General features: G+C 43.9%; 1 protein-coding gene across 1 annotated transcript; it reads right to left on the bottom strand.

Moving 5' to 3' along the window:
- Positions 1–4,312: 4,312 nt before the first annotated feature.
- On the bottom strand, positions 4,313–9,228 carry LOC146672897 (uncharacterized). The gene is made up of 5 exons (XM_085401588.1): positions 8,769–9,228; positions 8,191–8,313; positions 7,345–7,712; positions 7,000–7,084; positions 4,313–5,194 (listed from the first exon to the last, which is right to left on the bottom strand). Exons 1-3 carry the CDS (start codon positions 9,211–9,213, stop codon positions 7,477–7,479), a joined length of 804 nt encoding a protein of 267 aa, XP_085257714.1. The 5' UTR covers positions 9,214–9,228; the 3' UTR covers positions 4,313–5,194; positions 7,000–7,084; positions 7,345–7,476.
- Positions 9,229–16,839: the final 7,611 nt, after the last annotated feature.

The following is a 16,839-nucleotide window of genomic DNA, read 5'->3' as shown; positions in this document are numbered from 1 at the left end:
CAAACAGAGGAGACAGCAAACAACAAAGAGCAACATAATAATAGAAAAAAAAAGCACCATCACAATAAACTAGCTAGTCATAGATATCAATAGTTACTAAATAATAAACGATATTGTGCAGCACGCAAGATAGACAGCACACAGTGTGCTTTGAGGCAGCAGCCAAGAAAGCTGTAGTCCGCGTCTGTGAATACCCATGTGTACACCTGTGTGCACACCTGTGTGGATCAGCATGCTTGCATTCCAAAGGTTTCTCCATGTAACGATCTGCTAGGGAGTGTGGGGAGCCACAGCCCTGTCCTCTATGGTATCAAGCAGGTATGGAGGAGATCAAAACTCCAGACATCCAGAGGCCCCCAGAACACAAGAGACCAAGGAAGACCCACAGAGGGGCTTCACTCCACATCAGCCGCTTTGCTAAAACACCGGCGTCGCCACATAAGGACGCTGTCATCAACCACGTTGATTGGCTGCGTATATACGAATCGCATCATTGGCTGGACTGTGGGATGAGGTGGCATCGTTCTAAACACATACGAGAGCAGCCAGTCACTGACTCACACTGCAAAACTGAATTGTTGAAGTTTTAATTTTAATTTCAATTCAGGTTCTATATATATATATATTTGTGCGCAGAGACGTGCCAGCAGCGCGCGATTGCGCACATGCACAGCGTAGAGGGAACGTTGGTCGTAAGACTGTCATTCATTTCCTTCAAGTTCACAAAGGTTTTCAAGGTGTTACAGTAATAACAGTTGCTTAAATTCAATTAGCATTGCATTTGCATAGGTAGTAATGTATGATTGCATTTAGTTAGCAATAAAAGATTTTAAGGAATAGCTTAAAGTACGTAATGACTTTTGTGATCAACTTTATATTCTGTATGTTCTCATAAAAGGTGATACATGTCATTTTTAAGCCTACGTATATTTTATCTGTGACACATTTTAAGTATTTCTTGTAAGGTGGTTCCAAAATGCCCATTTTATTTATGCGCTATGACTAAAATTTATTTCTTTGAATTTGATAAAAGGAGCTCAACAAATGACTGTCATGCTTTTGTCGCCTATTAATTAAGCATTTGTCAGTCTCATCCCCTGACAATCCTAAAATTCAATGCATTACTAAAATCTTCAGTTTACCTGGAACACAGTTGATACTTGAGTAGATACTATTCTACCTTAAAAACATAAAAAATGTTCTTCAAAGGTAATTGATCCAGGTAAAAATTATATCATATATTTAAATAAAGAAAATCAATTTCTATAAACATTAGTGTATATATACAAAAAGAAAATGAAGTTCAGAAATTTCCTAGAAACAGTGTTAGCTTAGAGATTACATTGTCCCAGATGTTTAAAACTAACCTAAGTGACTGTTAATGAGTGTGACATCACAGCTGTATTGACAGTCTTTGGGTAATGACAGCATATCCAGACAAAGCCACCCAGGGTTGTTTGGCAAATGTGATGCAGCAGAGGAAAGATTACTTAATATGACTAGTTCAAATTAAGTGGTGACATGTGTGGTACCGTAAATGGTATTAATACAACTGTCAATACAGTACAGCTGTTACAACTACTAATGTACTACCTTTAGTCTTTAAATGCTTGTGTGAGTGGAAAAATTTAACCATTTTCTTTCTTTCTTTCTTTTATCTTTTTAGTTTACCAGACAAATGCTTGGATGTCCATCTATATCAAGTACTGACATCAGTGAGGAAGAATATGGTCCTCAAACTGCTGAAGAAAGTGACAGTTCTGCAGAAAGTCTCATACAACACAAAAGAAAGAAGAAAAAAGCACGGAAAACTACTTCAGGTAACTCTCAGGAAGATGTCCGACAACTGAAGAGAAGGTGTACCCGAACTCAATGCAATTCCTCAAATTCAAATGCTAAAGAATCCTCTTCACTTGATGCACAAGACACAAACACATCTGCGTCACCTGCTGCGTCATCTGCTGCTTAGGGGTATAACATGGCATAAAATAATATTATAATTTAACAGAGGTAATGTCAGAGGTGAAGCTTTTATCACCTCCTTTAAAAAATGTAAGTAGTTAAAAAAATTTGTTTACTTTAGATATCCAAAGAACTTTAATATCTCTGGTCCCTTGTAATGAGATGTATAGCAGAATTATGTCACTGAACCGCTGGCTGACCAGGAATTGAAGGAAGCTGGGATTTCAGTTTGTGGATAACTGGGCTTTTTTCTGGGGCCGCCCTGACCTGCTGAAAGCGGACGGTCTGCATCCTACTGGAAAAGCTTACGCTATTTTATCCAGTAACATAGACAGCGGCTTAAAGCAGGTTTGACATTAGGCATTTAGCATTCGGCAGGTCACAGGTGATTAGAGAGCCTGCTAGGTTTATTGGTAGTGCACTGCTGGAGTCTATTAGCTTAGCTAACATGTCCTGTCAGGGAAATCTTCAAAGTATAGTAAGACTGCAAGAGTAACCAGACCTATAACACTGAGATTGTCTGCCACACAAACTGTGTCCTGTGTAGCCTGGAAAGTTTAAGGCCATAGTTTATTACAACTTGAGTTGTAATGAACTTCATTAGCACTTCAAAAGAGCAGTGAGCGAGATCAGTGTATCTGAAAATACAGTTGTGGTGTTTGTGCAGCAGCCTCTCTTGTGTTCTTTTTGGCTAAAGGCAGAGCTCAGCTCCCCCACACAGTACTCTTTCTGTTGAATGCATTATAGATTAAAATATACACCTCAACCAACAGTCAGTACTTTTAATTGATAAAAGACATGTATATATAAATAAATGCATAATGGTAATAATACATACATAAATACTAATGTTTGACAATCAATCAATTAATTCTTTCATAGTTTGCAGCGATTTAACTGTAAACAATGCATTATGGGCTTTTCTTGTACTTATACTTGAGGAATACCAACAAGTACAAAGTATAGTCCAAATGTACCTATAGCTTTTGATATACTTGTCGACATACTCAAAGTATCACATCTGGTCATAAGGGGAGTCATGTGATTACACACCAACTTGTTCTTCTTTTTGAATAACACGGTTACTGTCTACTTTATTCAGGGGCATCACAAACCACAAGAAGGAAGTGGACTGAAGCAGAAATAAAGGCTGTGGAGAAGACTCTAATGGAGTACATCAGCTCTGGAAAGGTTCCTGGGAAGGCAGAGTGTCTCAATTGTATTGAGACTTCACCATTAGCATTGAAAGAGAGACGTTGGGAGGGAGTTAAGTTTTACGTGAAAAACCGAATTGATGCTTTAAAGCGAGAGTCAGTGAAAAGAAGGTAAGAAGCTAATGTCAAACAAATGGAACATAAACAGCTTCAGTTACCGTTAAAGTTTTCTCATGTTTAGAGAAAAAAAAGATTGTTCATTTCAACCAGGCAATTGTTACAGTGCTGGGTCGGGGACCCAGTGTTCTTTGTTATTATTTACTTTGAAGTTCTGTGCCTCATGTGGATGTGTTTTGCTTTGCCCTCATCTTTGTGATTTGTATCAGCTGTGTTCCTCGTGTGTTCTGACGCTCCTTGGTATTCCCCTGTGTATTTATGTCGGCGTCTCCCTCAGTTCCGTGTCGCGTCGTACCCTCACCTTGCTGTGTTTCTGCCCGTGTTTCCTCAGTTTGTATTCTCAGTTTAAGTTAGTTTGTGTTCAGCAATAAAGCTGCTTTTTCAGCTCACTTTCGTCTCCGCGAGTCTGCATTTTGGGTCCACCATTTCCTGCCCGTCTACACACAGCCATGAAAGCAATGATACATTAGTATTGAAAAGATTGTTTTCTTTGCTGTTCAGGTTAACTTTGAGCAGGGAGAGTTCTTTTTTTATACTGTATATATAAAAGATAAGTTGGGAAGCTAAGCTCTTCAGTTGAAACATTTTTTTTATTGAAAGCAGAGGCCAGTGCACAAATTGTCCAGTGAACAAATACAAGGGGTAATGACAAAATAACAAAAACAATATAAAACTCAATAAATGAAAATTGTAGCAGAAACCATTCTCTGAAATCCAACCAGCACTTGAAAGCTTTTTCATTATACCAGCTTTGATTACTCTGGGTTGTAAATTCCTATAAATACACCCTCTAACTGTAAACATGCAACAGTGTCACCTGGTGGTGGTTTGTGAAAAGACATAAAAGCTGTGTCCCCACCAGGTAGAAAAACCTGACAAAAATTGGATTTTTTAAATTTAACAAATTGCGTTACCAAAATAGATGTTTGATCCCTAAAAAAATTAAGAGTTCAAATTATGCCTTAATAATACCTCTATTACATTTAGAAATGTGTCCCCACGCGTAATCTCCTACATGGAGGTCCCCACGTGACTGGAAAAACGTGTGTGTGTGTGTGTGTGTGTGTGTGTGTGTGTGTGTGTGTGTGTGTGTGTGTGTGTGTGTGTGTGTGGGGTCAGAGTGTGACCCCATAAAATCTTCCCTAAACCTGCTGGTCTCAAAGTCCAGCAGTTCATCAAACCAAAAGGCACTTAGACTAGAACTGACATAGCTACGTTAATCCTACCGTAAAACAATAAGACACGGTACGACCTCTCTCATGCTCCCAGGATGTGGGGTGAACACCCTAGAGTGTTACAGACCTCCTAGGATGAGACATTCCTTCAATATCCCACCAACTATATACTTCTACACACACATGATTACATGCAGTATTCTACCATATGCAAACTTATATCACTAAAAGATTATACTGACTACTAAGTACAATTTTCCATTGACAGAGAGCGTCACACTGAGCAGATCCACCTGACCTCTGAGGATGTGTTACACAGCTTTGTGCTGATCTGAGGTCAGTCTGCAGACACAGCCAGGAGCTGAGCTCTGATTGGTCCTCTCTGACAGTGGGATGATGATGATGCTCAGTGTGAAGATCACAGAGGGTCGCATGAACATGCATGATGCTGATCCACTAACATGCAGACACAGGTAAAAGTAAAACAGCGGGTGGATCATGTGATCAATGCAGAGTCTGCAGCAGACAGAAGAAGAAGAAACTGAGAGGACAACGCTCCATCGTTAGTTCATACATGAGAGACAGCTTCAGCTGTTACACTGAGCTTCCTGTTTCACATCCATGGAGAAGGACGAGCTGACGGCAGCCTCCTCTTCATCATCTCCAGCTTCATCACATCAGACTGGCTGACTGTTCAGTGGATGAGATTCTGCAACGTTCTTCTTTCTGTGGACAGACAGACACAGACTGAGCTCTGGACTCTGAGTCCAAACTGCACCTGCAGGTCCTCTGGTGTCCAGCAGAGGCAGCAGTGAGTCAGTTCCTATCTGGTCGTTAAGTCTGACGTCATGAGCTGCTTCAGCTTTCAAAGGAACACTGTGGCATCACTGCGAGTTACAAACTGTCTAAACTCTTTCTTTTCAAACTAAAGCATCACAAGGTCCACGTCTAGCTGTCTGTAATGGAGGCGGAGCAAACTGGATCCGCACTCCATGCCTAGTGAACGCTCACGACGCAGTTTGTCGGGGACGCCTACCTCGGCACAACACCTGGTTCGGCAGCACATAGCGAGGCTCCAGATGCTGCGAACTCCAGACGACCGACAGGTCTCGCACACAACAGCCGCTCCATCACGTGACGCACACTGCTCCGACATGCAAAGGTCACTATATTTAATGGATCCTGTTACGTTTTTTCCCCCAATATGTGATCCAGTGATTTAGGTCAGGATTGGACCGATACTGATACGTAGCACCGGCTCGGTCCCTCCCTACTTTATGTATATGTGTTTAGAGAAGCTAGTGTAAGGTTCAGCATGAAGAGGCCACCTGTAGCCACGGGAAGCCGGCGGTAAGGTGTGTCCATGGTGTGATGTGTGCGGCACAGTCATGCTGCAGTCTGTAGGACGTCCTGCTTTAAGTCAGCCGCCATCGTTGCAGTGCCCAGAAGAACACAGGGAGCTGCTTGAATCGTCCAGTTGCTCTAACACCATAATCACCACATGTTTTGAGCCTCATCATTTATACTGGCAGACTTAGATCATGTCACACAAACGCCAACGTAATCCTCACACACCTGCACAACTGTTTGCTGACTTCAGCTCAGCCTTCAGTACAGTTAATAAACTCAGCAACTTGGGACTCAGGAGATTGTTCTCCAGTCCACACCAGTAACACCATTATAAATGTGCTGATGACACCACCATCACAGGACTGATGGACAACAGCGATGATTCAGCATCTGAAGCGATGGTGTGACGACAACAACCTGCATCTGAACACAGCCGAGACCAAGGACATGATAATGCACTTCAGCAGAACAAAGGATCTGAGCACTCCACCCTCTACATTGATGGAGGAGGTAGAAAGGGTGGAGAGCTTCAAGTTCCTCGGAGTCCACATCTCGGCCGACCTCACCTGGTCCACAAACATCTCCCACCAGGTAGGGAAAGCACAACAAAGGCTGCACTTCCTCAGGAAACGGCGTCAGGCCCAGTTACCCCAGAGCTCCACCATGAAGAGCCTTCTGACCTCCTGCTGCACACTCTGCTTCAACTGCTGCACCGTGGAGGACAAGAGGAAACTGCAGCGGGTGGTGAGGGCAGCAGAGCGGGCAATCGGCACCTCACTGACCCCCCTCAGAGACCCCGCCCCCCCTTCCCTCTGATAAACGCTGCAGGGCCATCAGGACGAAGACAAACAGACTCAACAGAAGCTTTTACCCACAGGCCGCCCACCCTGCAGCCTGATTGGAGGATAACTCTACATCAATACTCATGGACATCACACCTTATTTATACATCATATCTGTATTTACACTATAATGCCACCAACATATACGCTGTGTTTGTTACAGTAGCACCCCCCCCCTACTCACTTACAGTAGCACCCCCCCTTACTCACTTACAGTAGCACCCCCCCCCCCCTTACTCACTTACAGAAGCACCCCCATTACTCACAGAGGCCGAATCAGTTATTCAGGCCAAAGTGTCATCAAACAGATGAATCACATGGGGCCAAACGTGGACTCACCCTTTAGACACACGAAATGAAGGTAAGCGCTGGGCCGCCTTGTTGCGTCCCCCGACTGCAGCTTTAAGGGTCGTCATCAGGGGCTCTGCAGAAGAGAAACACAGCAGTGAAGCTAACGAAGCCTCAGACTGAGGGTCATGTTGTCATGTGATGGTGGGTCAGTGGGTCAGAGGTCTCTCCCTGCTGGATGACAGTTACCCAGCATGCCTCTGGGCTAACACGTGTGTGCAGAAGCATGTTAAAGATGATCCCTGCAGTCAGCACTCTCACAGTAAAAGGTTTCAGTACGAAACTTCATGCAGGAGCTGACATCAGCAGCTGCTGCCAGCTCACTCTCTCACTGACCTTTGACCAGGAGCGGCAAAAGCTTGAGTTTCATGGTGTTCACAGCCTTGTCGTGGAGGATGCAGAGGTAAACTCCTCCATCTGCACAGACGGGGTTCCTCAGGGTCAGGCTGAGGTCAACTTCAGGCCGATTCAGCTGGTCGGTCTTCGTCTCCTTGGGAATGACTCCATCTCTGCGCGCTCTCTGTAATCTGTGTGCTGTTGGTCATGTTTGATCTGACCATTCTCAAACACGCACACCTTCTTGTTTTCATGCGTCACAAAGATCCACTCCACTTTGACGACCTCACCCAGGCAGCATGTGTGTGTGTAGGGCAGCAGGACAGACGGCGCCCCCTCCATCACCTCCAGTGGTGTCAGCTGACCCACTGTGGACAGAGCACAGGGACAGACTGAACCACAGCACGGGCAACAGGTTTAACCAGCTGCTTCTCCACCCGTGACCATCACATGAACAGCCTGTTACCATGGCAACACCTCAGCTCACCATCATGTCATCAGTCATTAATTTCATATCATAATAGTAATAAACTGACGAATGATTTCAGTTTGTAATCTGATAACAATAAATAACTTATAATAATTTAACAATAACGCAGCTTTGGTTTTACTCTGACTGTGCTTTTATTTTGAAACATCAGGGGTTGTGTCCATGGAAACAGTAGCTCATGCATACTAACGCTGCTGTTGGTTGGACCTGGCTACCGCATCACCTCCACCTCACCACCTAACAGCCAATCAGCTACTGGTTGATGATGTCATTCAGGCTGATTGGACGTACAGGAGCCGACAGGTGCGTGTGGAGGTCAAAGGTCACAGACTAGTTGCAGTCACACACAGCCTCACCTGTCATGAGCTTCTCTCTTTGTGTCACGCGATACAGGAGGAAAACAACGACAGCACCGAGGAGAAGCACAGGAACCAGGACAGCGGGGAGGACTTTGGGCCAGACAGGCGGCGGAGGACGTTCTGTAAGGAACACAAAGAAGCAGAACATCATCCTGTACGACCTCTGACCTCTGACCATGTTCTCCTATTTGACCTTCTAGCTGAGCGCTGCTGAACCACACAGACCTGTTTAACCAGTCAGTGACCAGCGTCTGTGCTGCTGATGGTTGAAGCAGCACAGACGTCCTCTGTCTGTGACTCCATCCTTTCTGGACCTGACCTTTGACCTCATCAGGGTCAGATCCACAGCTGGAGTGAGGGTCTGAAGCTCTGTGACTAATGAGGTCACAGAGACTGTTCATCACAGCGATGACATACTCGTTAAGGTTTCCATGGAAACACAAACCTGCGTAAGCCTCTTCTGTGTAACTGAACGTGTTCACATACGTGAAATATTTCATGTTGCTGAACTTTCTCTTTCTGAATGCGTGTGATATGATTCAGTGTGACCTTTGACCTGAACCTGCAGCACTGACCTTTGACCTTCAGCTGGACTTCAGTCCTCTGCTGGTCCGCTCCATGTTTGCGGGTGACACAGGCGTAGGTCCCAGTGTCGGTGAACGTGGGCTTCCTCAGAGTGAGGCTGAGGTCTCTGGTCTGCAGGGTGTCGGCGGACATTGATGTTCGGTTGGAGTAACGCTCGTTTTGTTTGATGAGGTCTCCGGTCTGCAGGGCGTCGGCGGACATTGATGTTCGGTTGGAGTAACGCTTGTTTTGGTTGATAAGATCATCTTTTCCCTCCACGATGGCGTGAACGATCGGAGAAGACAGATCTTCGCGTTTCCACACAATCGCATGATCCTTAGGAACAACCATGTTACAGGGCAGCAGGACAGACTCCTCCCCCTCAAACACCTCCACCCCTGATGCATGCTGGGACACTGAGGACACAAACACAAGTTTAATCAGTGTGGTTTCCATGGTAACCTGACAGCGTGAGCAGGTGAACAGTTACCTGCAGCTGAGCGTGGGGCTGAGAGGAGGAGATGTCAGGAGTTTATCAGAGAGACTGAGTGCGTGAACACGTCTGAGCCACAAACACGACATGTTTGATAAAGACTTCCTGTGTGTGTGCGGGACAAACCGTGTGCACTGATGGGAATCTGTTTGTGTCTCTGTGTAGACGCAGTTAGTAAACTGTGCACCCACATCTGTTACACCTGCAGAACATCTGCAGGTGTAACAGATTTTATTTTTTAAAATAAGCTTAAAATGTTATTCTACAAAATGTGCAGCAATTCAATGTGTTTATTCTTTTTTATCTGGTAGTCTGTGGGAGCCAGGAAGAGTTTCTGCGCTGCAGCGTCTTCTGCTCATGTGAGAGGATTTCCTCTGAGGCAGGAGAAATTATCTCCAAGAACAGAAACTCCGCCGTCGCACAGTGGAACAAATTCTTTTCTTAAATAAAAATGAAAAGGCTTACCTTAAAGGCGTCATGCTTTTACTTTACAAGTTTTAAAGTGTTTTCCTTTTCCGGTTCACGATCAGTTCGACCCCCAGGCCAAAAATGTGTAGAAGGAAGTTGGCCTAATATCACATTTATAAACATACCTGTCCAGCTGTCCAGTGATTAATTGCAGAAGTACCTCGCAGCAGAAGCATACTCCATTATGTGTTGTACATTATGTGTATATTATATGTGTTTTTTATCTATTGTATTTACCAACATCAAGAAGTCACAAGCAAAGAAAGACCACAGCACGGTGCACGTTTCAACAGCAACGTTTATCAATCAGATTTATTAAACAAATAAACATAACGATTCGCACAACGGTGACGCGACATCAGGCAGGATTGTGACCTCCACTCTACAGAGTGGGAGGTCACAGTGAAGCAGATTCAAGCTGCGCTTCATATTGTTGGCCACCAGAGGTCACCAGTGAGGCCTGTGCTGAAACGCTTTGAGCAATGAACCGGTGTTCAGAACAAGCTTCAAAGCTTCAGAAAGCTTCATGTGGCCATCACTACAGCCAGCAGAGAGATAGGCGCAGGTTTAACAAAAACGCCTTTATTTGGGCTGCACAACAACACTACGATAAACTAACAAAGACGTAAACTGGGACAGCTAAACGCAACGGTGTGAAATACAAAGAAAAACAAAGAAAGAAACAAATAACACAAAAAAATCTGAAACTAGGAACCGGCGGCACAAAAACACCTGGGATGACATGCAGGACGATAAACGGACAACCAGAGAAGGAAAAGAGGGAAACGCACTGAAAATACTCAAGAACAGGAACACAGCAACATGGCTGCGATTAATCACATGTGACAAGGCGGGCAAGAGAGCAAAGCTGAGGGCACTGACACAAAACACCGACTGTCAAAGTAAAACAGGAAATACAAGACAGACACAGACTTGACCCTGGAGCACGGAAACATGACTGGAGGAGAAGTGAGGCGCGAGAGCAGAACAGAGAGCAGAACAGAAAGCAGGAACACCAAGTGTAGGACAACAGAAAACCATAATACAGAGAACGAAACTGCAGCCAAACACACAAAACACTGGTAACAAACCCAGGACAACCTCCACTAATGTTGTGTTACAAATAATTTCTTCTTATGTGCACGTGGCCTTTCAGTCAGTCCATGAAAACAGAACTATGATGTCCAAAGCAAACAGCAAGAGAGTCTCCAAACAGGCCTTGAAATAAAATTGTGGAATCGTGTGAATATACAGCTCTGTGTGGAATGTGTCTGTGACTACTTTGATCCAGTTACATGATGAACATGTAGTTGCTGCTGTCTGCACCTCTGTTTGTGTCCTCGCTGGCAGGAGAGTGGATAATAATGACTTTAAGGCTAAAACATCTAAAACTGTCACAGTGGATTTTTAAACACACAAGATGAAATGTGTTCTTTCAGCAGACAAATCCACAGCATGCTAACATTTCACATAAAAGAACAAAGGCTCGTCACATAAAAAACTGACTGTAATGTCATAGCTCATTCAGGTGGTGTCTGAGGGGTCCAACACTTGGGTCATCTTTAGTGCTTCATGTGCTTTCTCTGGGTTTTGGGAAGGTAGGCAGACCCGTGTGGGAACACTTGTTTTCTAACGAAAACACCAGAAACCAAACAAACCCCTTTGGTGAAGGACACCTGTGTTCACATTTAGGACAGAGAACATGGTTTGAAAGAGGAGCGAAAGAAGCCATCTATGTGCACTGTGAAAGGCCCCGCCCTCCGTTCAAAGAGGGCGGGGCCTTTCACAGTGCACAGTGCACAAAACTTTAGGATTAACAATAGGCCTGCGGTTTATTAGGGCTGATAAAAAGACATGAACAAGGGGCAAAGGCAAAACGAATGCAAAACCAAGCATGAACCTAAACTGGGTTAAATTTTGACACACAAACAAACAACGTGGAGCAATCGCACACAGCGGGTGGGAAGGGCCAGCTTTACTTACACAGCCTCAGATTTTTACAGTTAGATGTAACAGATGTAACTTCCACTTTTGATTAAGATCTCTCCATCTGCATATTTCTTAGGCGTCTTTATTAAGCTCTTATTTATAAATGTCTACACAGTAATAGACACCGTGTGCTCCGTGACATTATAGTCTTCTACTTCTGCTTCCATCGGTTTGCATTTTAAACTCCCGGCCTTTCAGGTTGTTATGAACAGTTATATTTCTAACATTTTGTGATGTAAGTGAACCGCGCTGCTTTTTTATTGTCTGTGTGATGGAATGAGTTAAGACACGAGTTATTAAAACAATTCTAAATGACAGTGTGACGGCCATAGTACTTTATGAGGGTCAAATGTGTAAGGATAATGTTTCTCAATGTAAAACTGCAAACAGCTTTTGGATAGGACACAACATCTTATAAACAGTTACCTCAGAACCTGCTGATATTCAAGCTGAAGAAAATTAAAATGTTTTTTTTGTTGTTGCTCCACAGATTAAAGAAAAATATGTTCAACAATTCAACAAGACCTTCAACACATGTACATTCAGATTTTGGAACAGGCTCAACATTGCTGCTGTTCAGTAGCTTTTAGCCGCTCTCAGAAGTCTTTTTATGGCTTGAATATTTCCAGACTTACTGCATTTCAAACGGTCTGATTCTTATTCAGTGCTTTTCTCTCTCAGAGCGCTCTATACAACATGCCTCATTCATGCAAGCACTTCTAAACACAAGTGCAAACTAATCTACATTCACACACAGTCACACTCCGACGAACGCATCGGAGGCAATTTGGGGTCAGTATCTTGCCCAAGGACACTTGGCACGCAGACTGAGGAAGCCAAGGATCGAACCACCAACCTCCTGATGTGGCTGAGCTGATCTACCACCTGAGCCACAGCCACCCGTCCAGATGCTATAAACATCTGCTTTGTCTGTAACAGCAGCATCAAAGTGCAGAGCATTGTTTTTACTAAAATTCAACACTTTCAGATGAAAATCTGCCTGCTCCCCCCTCAGTGCCACATTTTTAGGATGATATTCTTGGATATTCTTTTCTTTAATATTTATGCTTTTGGACTGAGGGTATCTAATAGACACGCTGTCAATGAAATACCAGCTGTGAGGCCTCTGCCTTTGCTTTGAGCTGTTTGTATTTTGTCTCCTGAGTGTGCTTTTCAAAGGAGATCTTCATCAGTTTGATTTTGTTACCACAAACTTTGTGTAAAGTTCACAACTTAAAGAGATTTAAAAAGAAAAAGATGCAGACGGTGAAAGTCTGGTTTATTTCATGAACACAGTGAAACGTTTTACAGTCCACAGAGCAAAGTAGCATACATGATAAATAGATCCACATAACACGGACAGTGAGAAGTAAAACTGTCATCATACCAGATATTCTGCAAACTTAAAATAAACCCCTGAAATTAGAGTTTAGTGTTTCAAGTCTTCTATTAAAAAACACGAGTCGACACTCCTTTCTCCAGCAGCGTTACTGAAGTGACACTTTGACGCTTCATATCGTTTGGCGTTATTTTTGTGCCGCTATTCTGAGCGCACACAAAAACAATTTGAGTGCATAAAAACATTTTTGCAGCTGCAAGTGTTGCATTTTGAGGAGAAATTCATTTTGAGCAAAAACAAAGCTTAATTTGAGCGAACAAAATTCATTGCTGCGTGCAGAAACTGAATTTCAGTGTTTGCTATTATCCACACACAGACGCAGTTTTTCATTTTTATGTTTGTTTGTTTTTGTAACAGTATAAACAATAAGAGGTGATTAGCCAGTTGGTCATGATCAACTCTGGGCTGGACCAATTACAATGCATCCGTATTGAGGGGGAAAGGAACGCGATTCGTCCTGCACTTCAGCAACAATGAAGAATAGACACACAGCTGTATGTATGTATTCAATATTACTTTCTAGTATCAGCTGATGTTTGCTGGAGCCACAGCTGTAAAGCTGCTGGTCATGATGTGGGTTTGGATATGTGGTGAGAGGGAAACATGAAGATGAAACCAGGAGATGTCCTTACTGAATCATCAGAGCTGTGATGGAGAAACAGGTTTACCTTTTAGGTGACATGGATGAGTTGAAGTTATGAACTGTTTCTGAGAGACAAATAACACCAGGATCCTTTTCTAAGCAGCTGACAGCTGGTAACTGTGCAGGGGCGGATCTAGCAAAGTGTTGCCAGGGGGGCAGGTAGGGCATTAACAGGGAGAGGGGGGCACAAAGAAATACTTTTCTTTCTTATTCTCATTTAAAATGTCTCACTTTTATTAAATAATTATCTGAATCTTTCAACAAACGATTGATAGATTGATGCATATATACCATCAGAACAGTGCACATCACTGTCACAACAGTGTTTGTTTTCATTCAAAGGCTTTATGATTTTTCCTATAATGGTGGGCCGGTCTCTAGTCAAAGTGCCCGGGCCAATTTTCTGTCCCAGTCCAGCCATGTATGCAGCTCATCTGCAGTCTGGTGTTACCTACATCTTCCTATTCAGAAGGCAGAATTTCTGAGTTCTGAGTACAATCAAATCACCACGACTGCAGTTTTTGTGTTGGATGTAAAAGGCGCACATGAGGCTGTGACGTAGGCTAGAATCATGGCAGCAGTAAATGACGGTCCAGGCGTGGGATTTCTCTCGTGGAAATATGCACATTATCTTTTCCTTTCTATTGGTAGGTGGCACAGTGCACTGTGGCAAGTAAGCGAGCTAGACAAACACACACACACACGCGCACACGCGCACACACACGCACACGCGCACACACACACACGCACACACACGCACACACACACACGCACACACACACACACACACACGCGCACACGCGCACACACACGCACACGCACACACACGCGCACACACACACACGCGCGCGCGCACGCGCACACACACACACATATGATGTAATTATGTTTATATAATCACTACTTGTCAAAGGCTGCAGAACGCCACAATTTTTCTCATTTTTATTGACATTCAAGCAGCTTAATGACTCACTGCACTCTGAAAGAACGCAACTATAAACAATTTCAATTAACACAACATTTCTCTTCTCCAGAGGGACAAGAGGACAGGTCACCAACCTGTCCTAGAGGCAACACAGAGAGACAGAACTAGTCTCAGATTCACAACTATGGACAATTTAAAATCACCAATTAACCTAAACCGGCTAATGTTTTGGTGCCTGCGCAGTCACTCAGGCAGTTAATCCCAAAAAGTTGATCCTTTTTCATACAACTGATTCTGGATGCAGCATTTTACAGTTTTTGCCCACTGCTTGAACACATTTTGCAAAACTCCGCTCTCTGTGCCAAAACTGTACACACAAGTACACATGACACAACACTGGGAAATATACCAGTCACATATGTGCCAAATTGAAACTCCACTCCCAAAACCTAAACTCTGCTGTCAAAACCTGACATTCCTTTGTCAAAATGTAACTCTGTTGACAAAATGACACATACTTGCATCATATGCAAACACTGACAGAGCAGGGGGAACACACTAGTCTTCTGTACATAAAACACTGCAGTCCTTGATTTCCATTGTGTATTCAGAAGGCACATTTACAGGAGACACATTTCCAAACAACCAAAAACGCAAATAGACCTACTCAATATTGTACATTGCAGTACCATGAATTCAGATAAAGCAAAAAAAAACAACAACAACAACAACACAATAATACTGCAATAGAAAAAACACTATACTGTAAACAAAAAAACCATGACAATTGTGCATAAGTGGGCTCATGGATCCCGCCGTCTGTTGGGGTCTAGCCACAGGACCTCATCAACATCGCAAGCAATGTCCTCTCCCGCTGGGCACCGGGGAAAATATCCTCTTCCATGTCAAAACCATCCATGGATTGCTGTCACCTGAATGTCGCCGCAGGCCTGTTCCATTGCCTGCAGAAGAGGCATGCGGGCATGTGGTTGGCGGTCATATACTCGCCATCTCCAAGCCGAAAAAAATTCCTCAATAGGGTTTAAAAATGGTGAGTAAGGGGGCAAGTATACCACTTCAAATTGATTGTGGTTGGAGAACCAGGCCTGGACCAGAGCAGCCGATGGAAACTGACATTATCCCATATCACCACAAACCTGGGCTGATCTGGTCTGTTCTGTACAACTATATCATGGAGAGCATCTAGAAATGTGAGTATGTGTTGGCTATTGTATGGACCTAGTATTGCATGATGGTGCAGAAGCCCTCGAAGGCATATGGCGGCACATAATGTGATGTTTCCCCCGCGCTGCCCTGGGACGTGCACAACTGCCCTTTGGCCAATTACATTACGACCCCGTCATCTTGTTTTGCTCAGGTCGAATCCAGCTTCATCAATGAAAATGTATTCATGAGGCTGTGCAGCTCCATCCATGGCCGAGATTCTCTGAAAAAAAGGGGAACATATCACTGTACTACAGTGCTACACATGCAGCACCCTCACCCCATCACACAGGTACCTGTGTAGCTCTCAGAATGGATCCATGTGGTACTGATATGGTACATATTCAGCTGCTACTGGACTTCACCAATACTCTATTGTAAATGTAAGGGACAGTTACACGTACCCGTACATATTCAGCTCGAAGTCCTTTGACCCTGTCACTGGTCCTCTCGAATGGGACTCTGTAGAGCTGCTTCATGGTGATGCTGTGTTTACCCAAGATGCGTCTGATGGTGGTGATGCTCACATGGTCTATGTTGCTGAACACTCGCCTGTCTGCAAGTATTTTCCGTCGTAGCTGGTGGAGACGGATGGCATTGTCTGCCCTCACTAGGTCCACAACGGCAAGTTCCTGCTGTTGTGTGAACAGGCGTTGGCGTCCTCCCCCAGAAGGTCTTCGAGTCATTCTGGAGGAATACAACCACATATTGTCATCGGTTTGCTTATTTTTCTTACAGTACTTTACTGTATGTACTGTGTCATCCACTGTACAACACTGTACTTCAATATAAGGAACCAGCCACTTTGGCTGCAAAAGGAGCATTAGCACCCCGTACACTTGATATGGTAATGTGATATACTGTAGAACAGTGCTATAAAACCATCTGAGTAGAGCAGAAGGTATGGAGGTGAAGACAGACCTGTTTTCTAGTCGGAATGT

This window comes from Rhamphochromis longiceps, linkage group LG3 (genome assembly GCF_057381845.1).
Source record: "Rhamphochromis longiceps isolate RC_006_pf linkage group LG3, R_longiceps_female_GT1.1, whole genome shotgun sequence".
Taxonomy (NCBI): domain Eukaryota; kingdom Metazoa; phylum Chordata; class Actinopteri; order Cichliformes; family Cichlidae; genus Rhamphochromis; species Rhamphochromis longiceps.
This window is presented reverse-complemented; position numbering and strand designations above follow the sequence as displayed.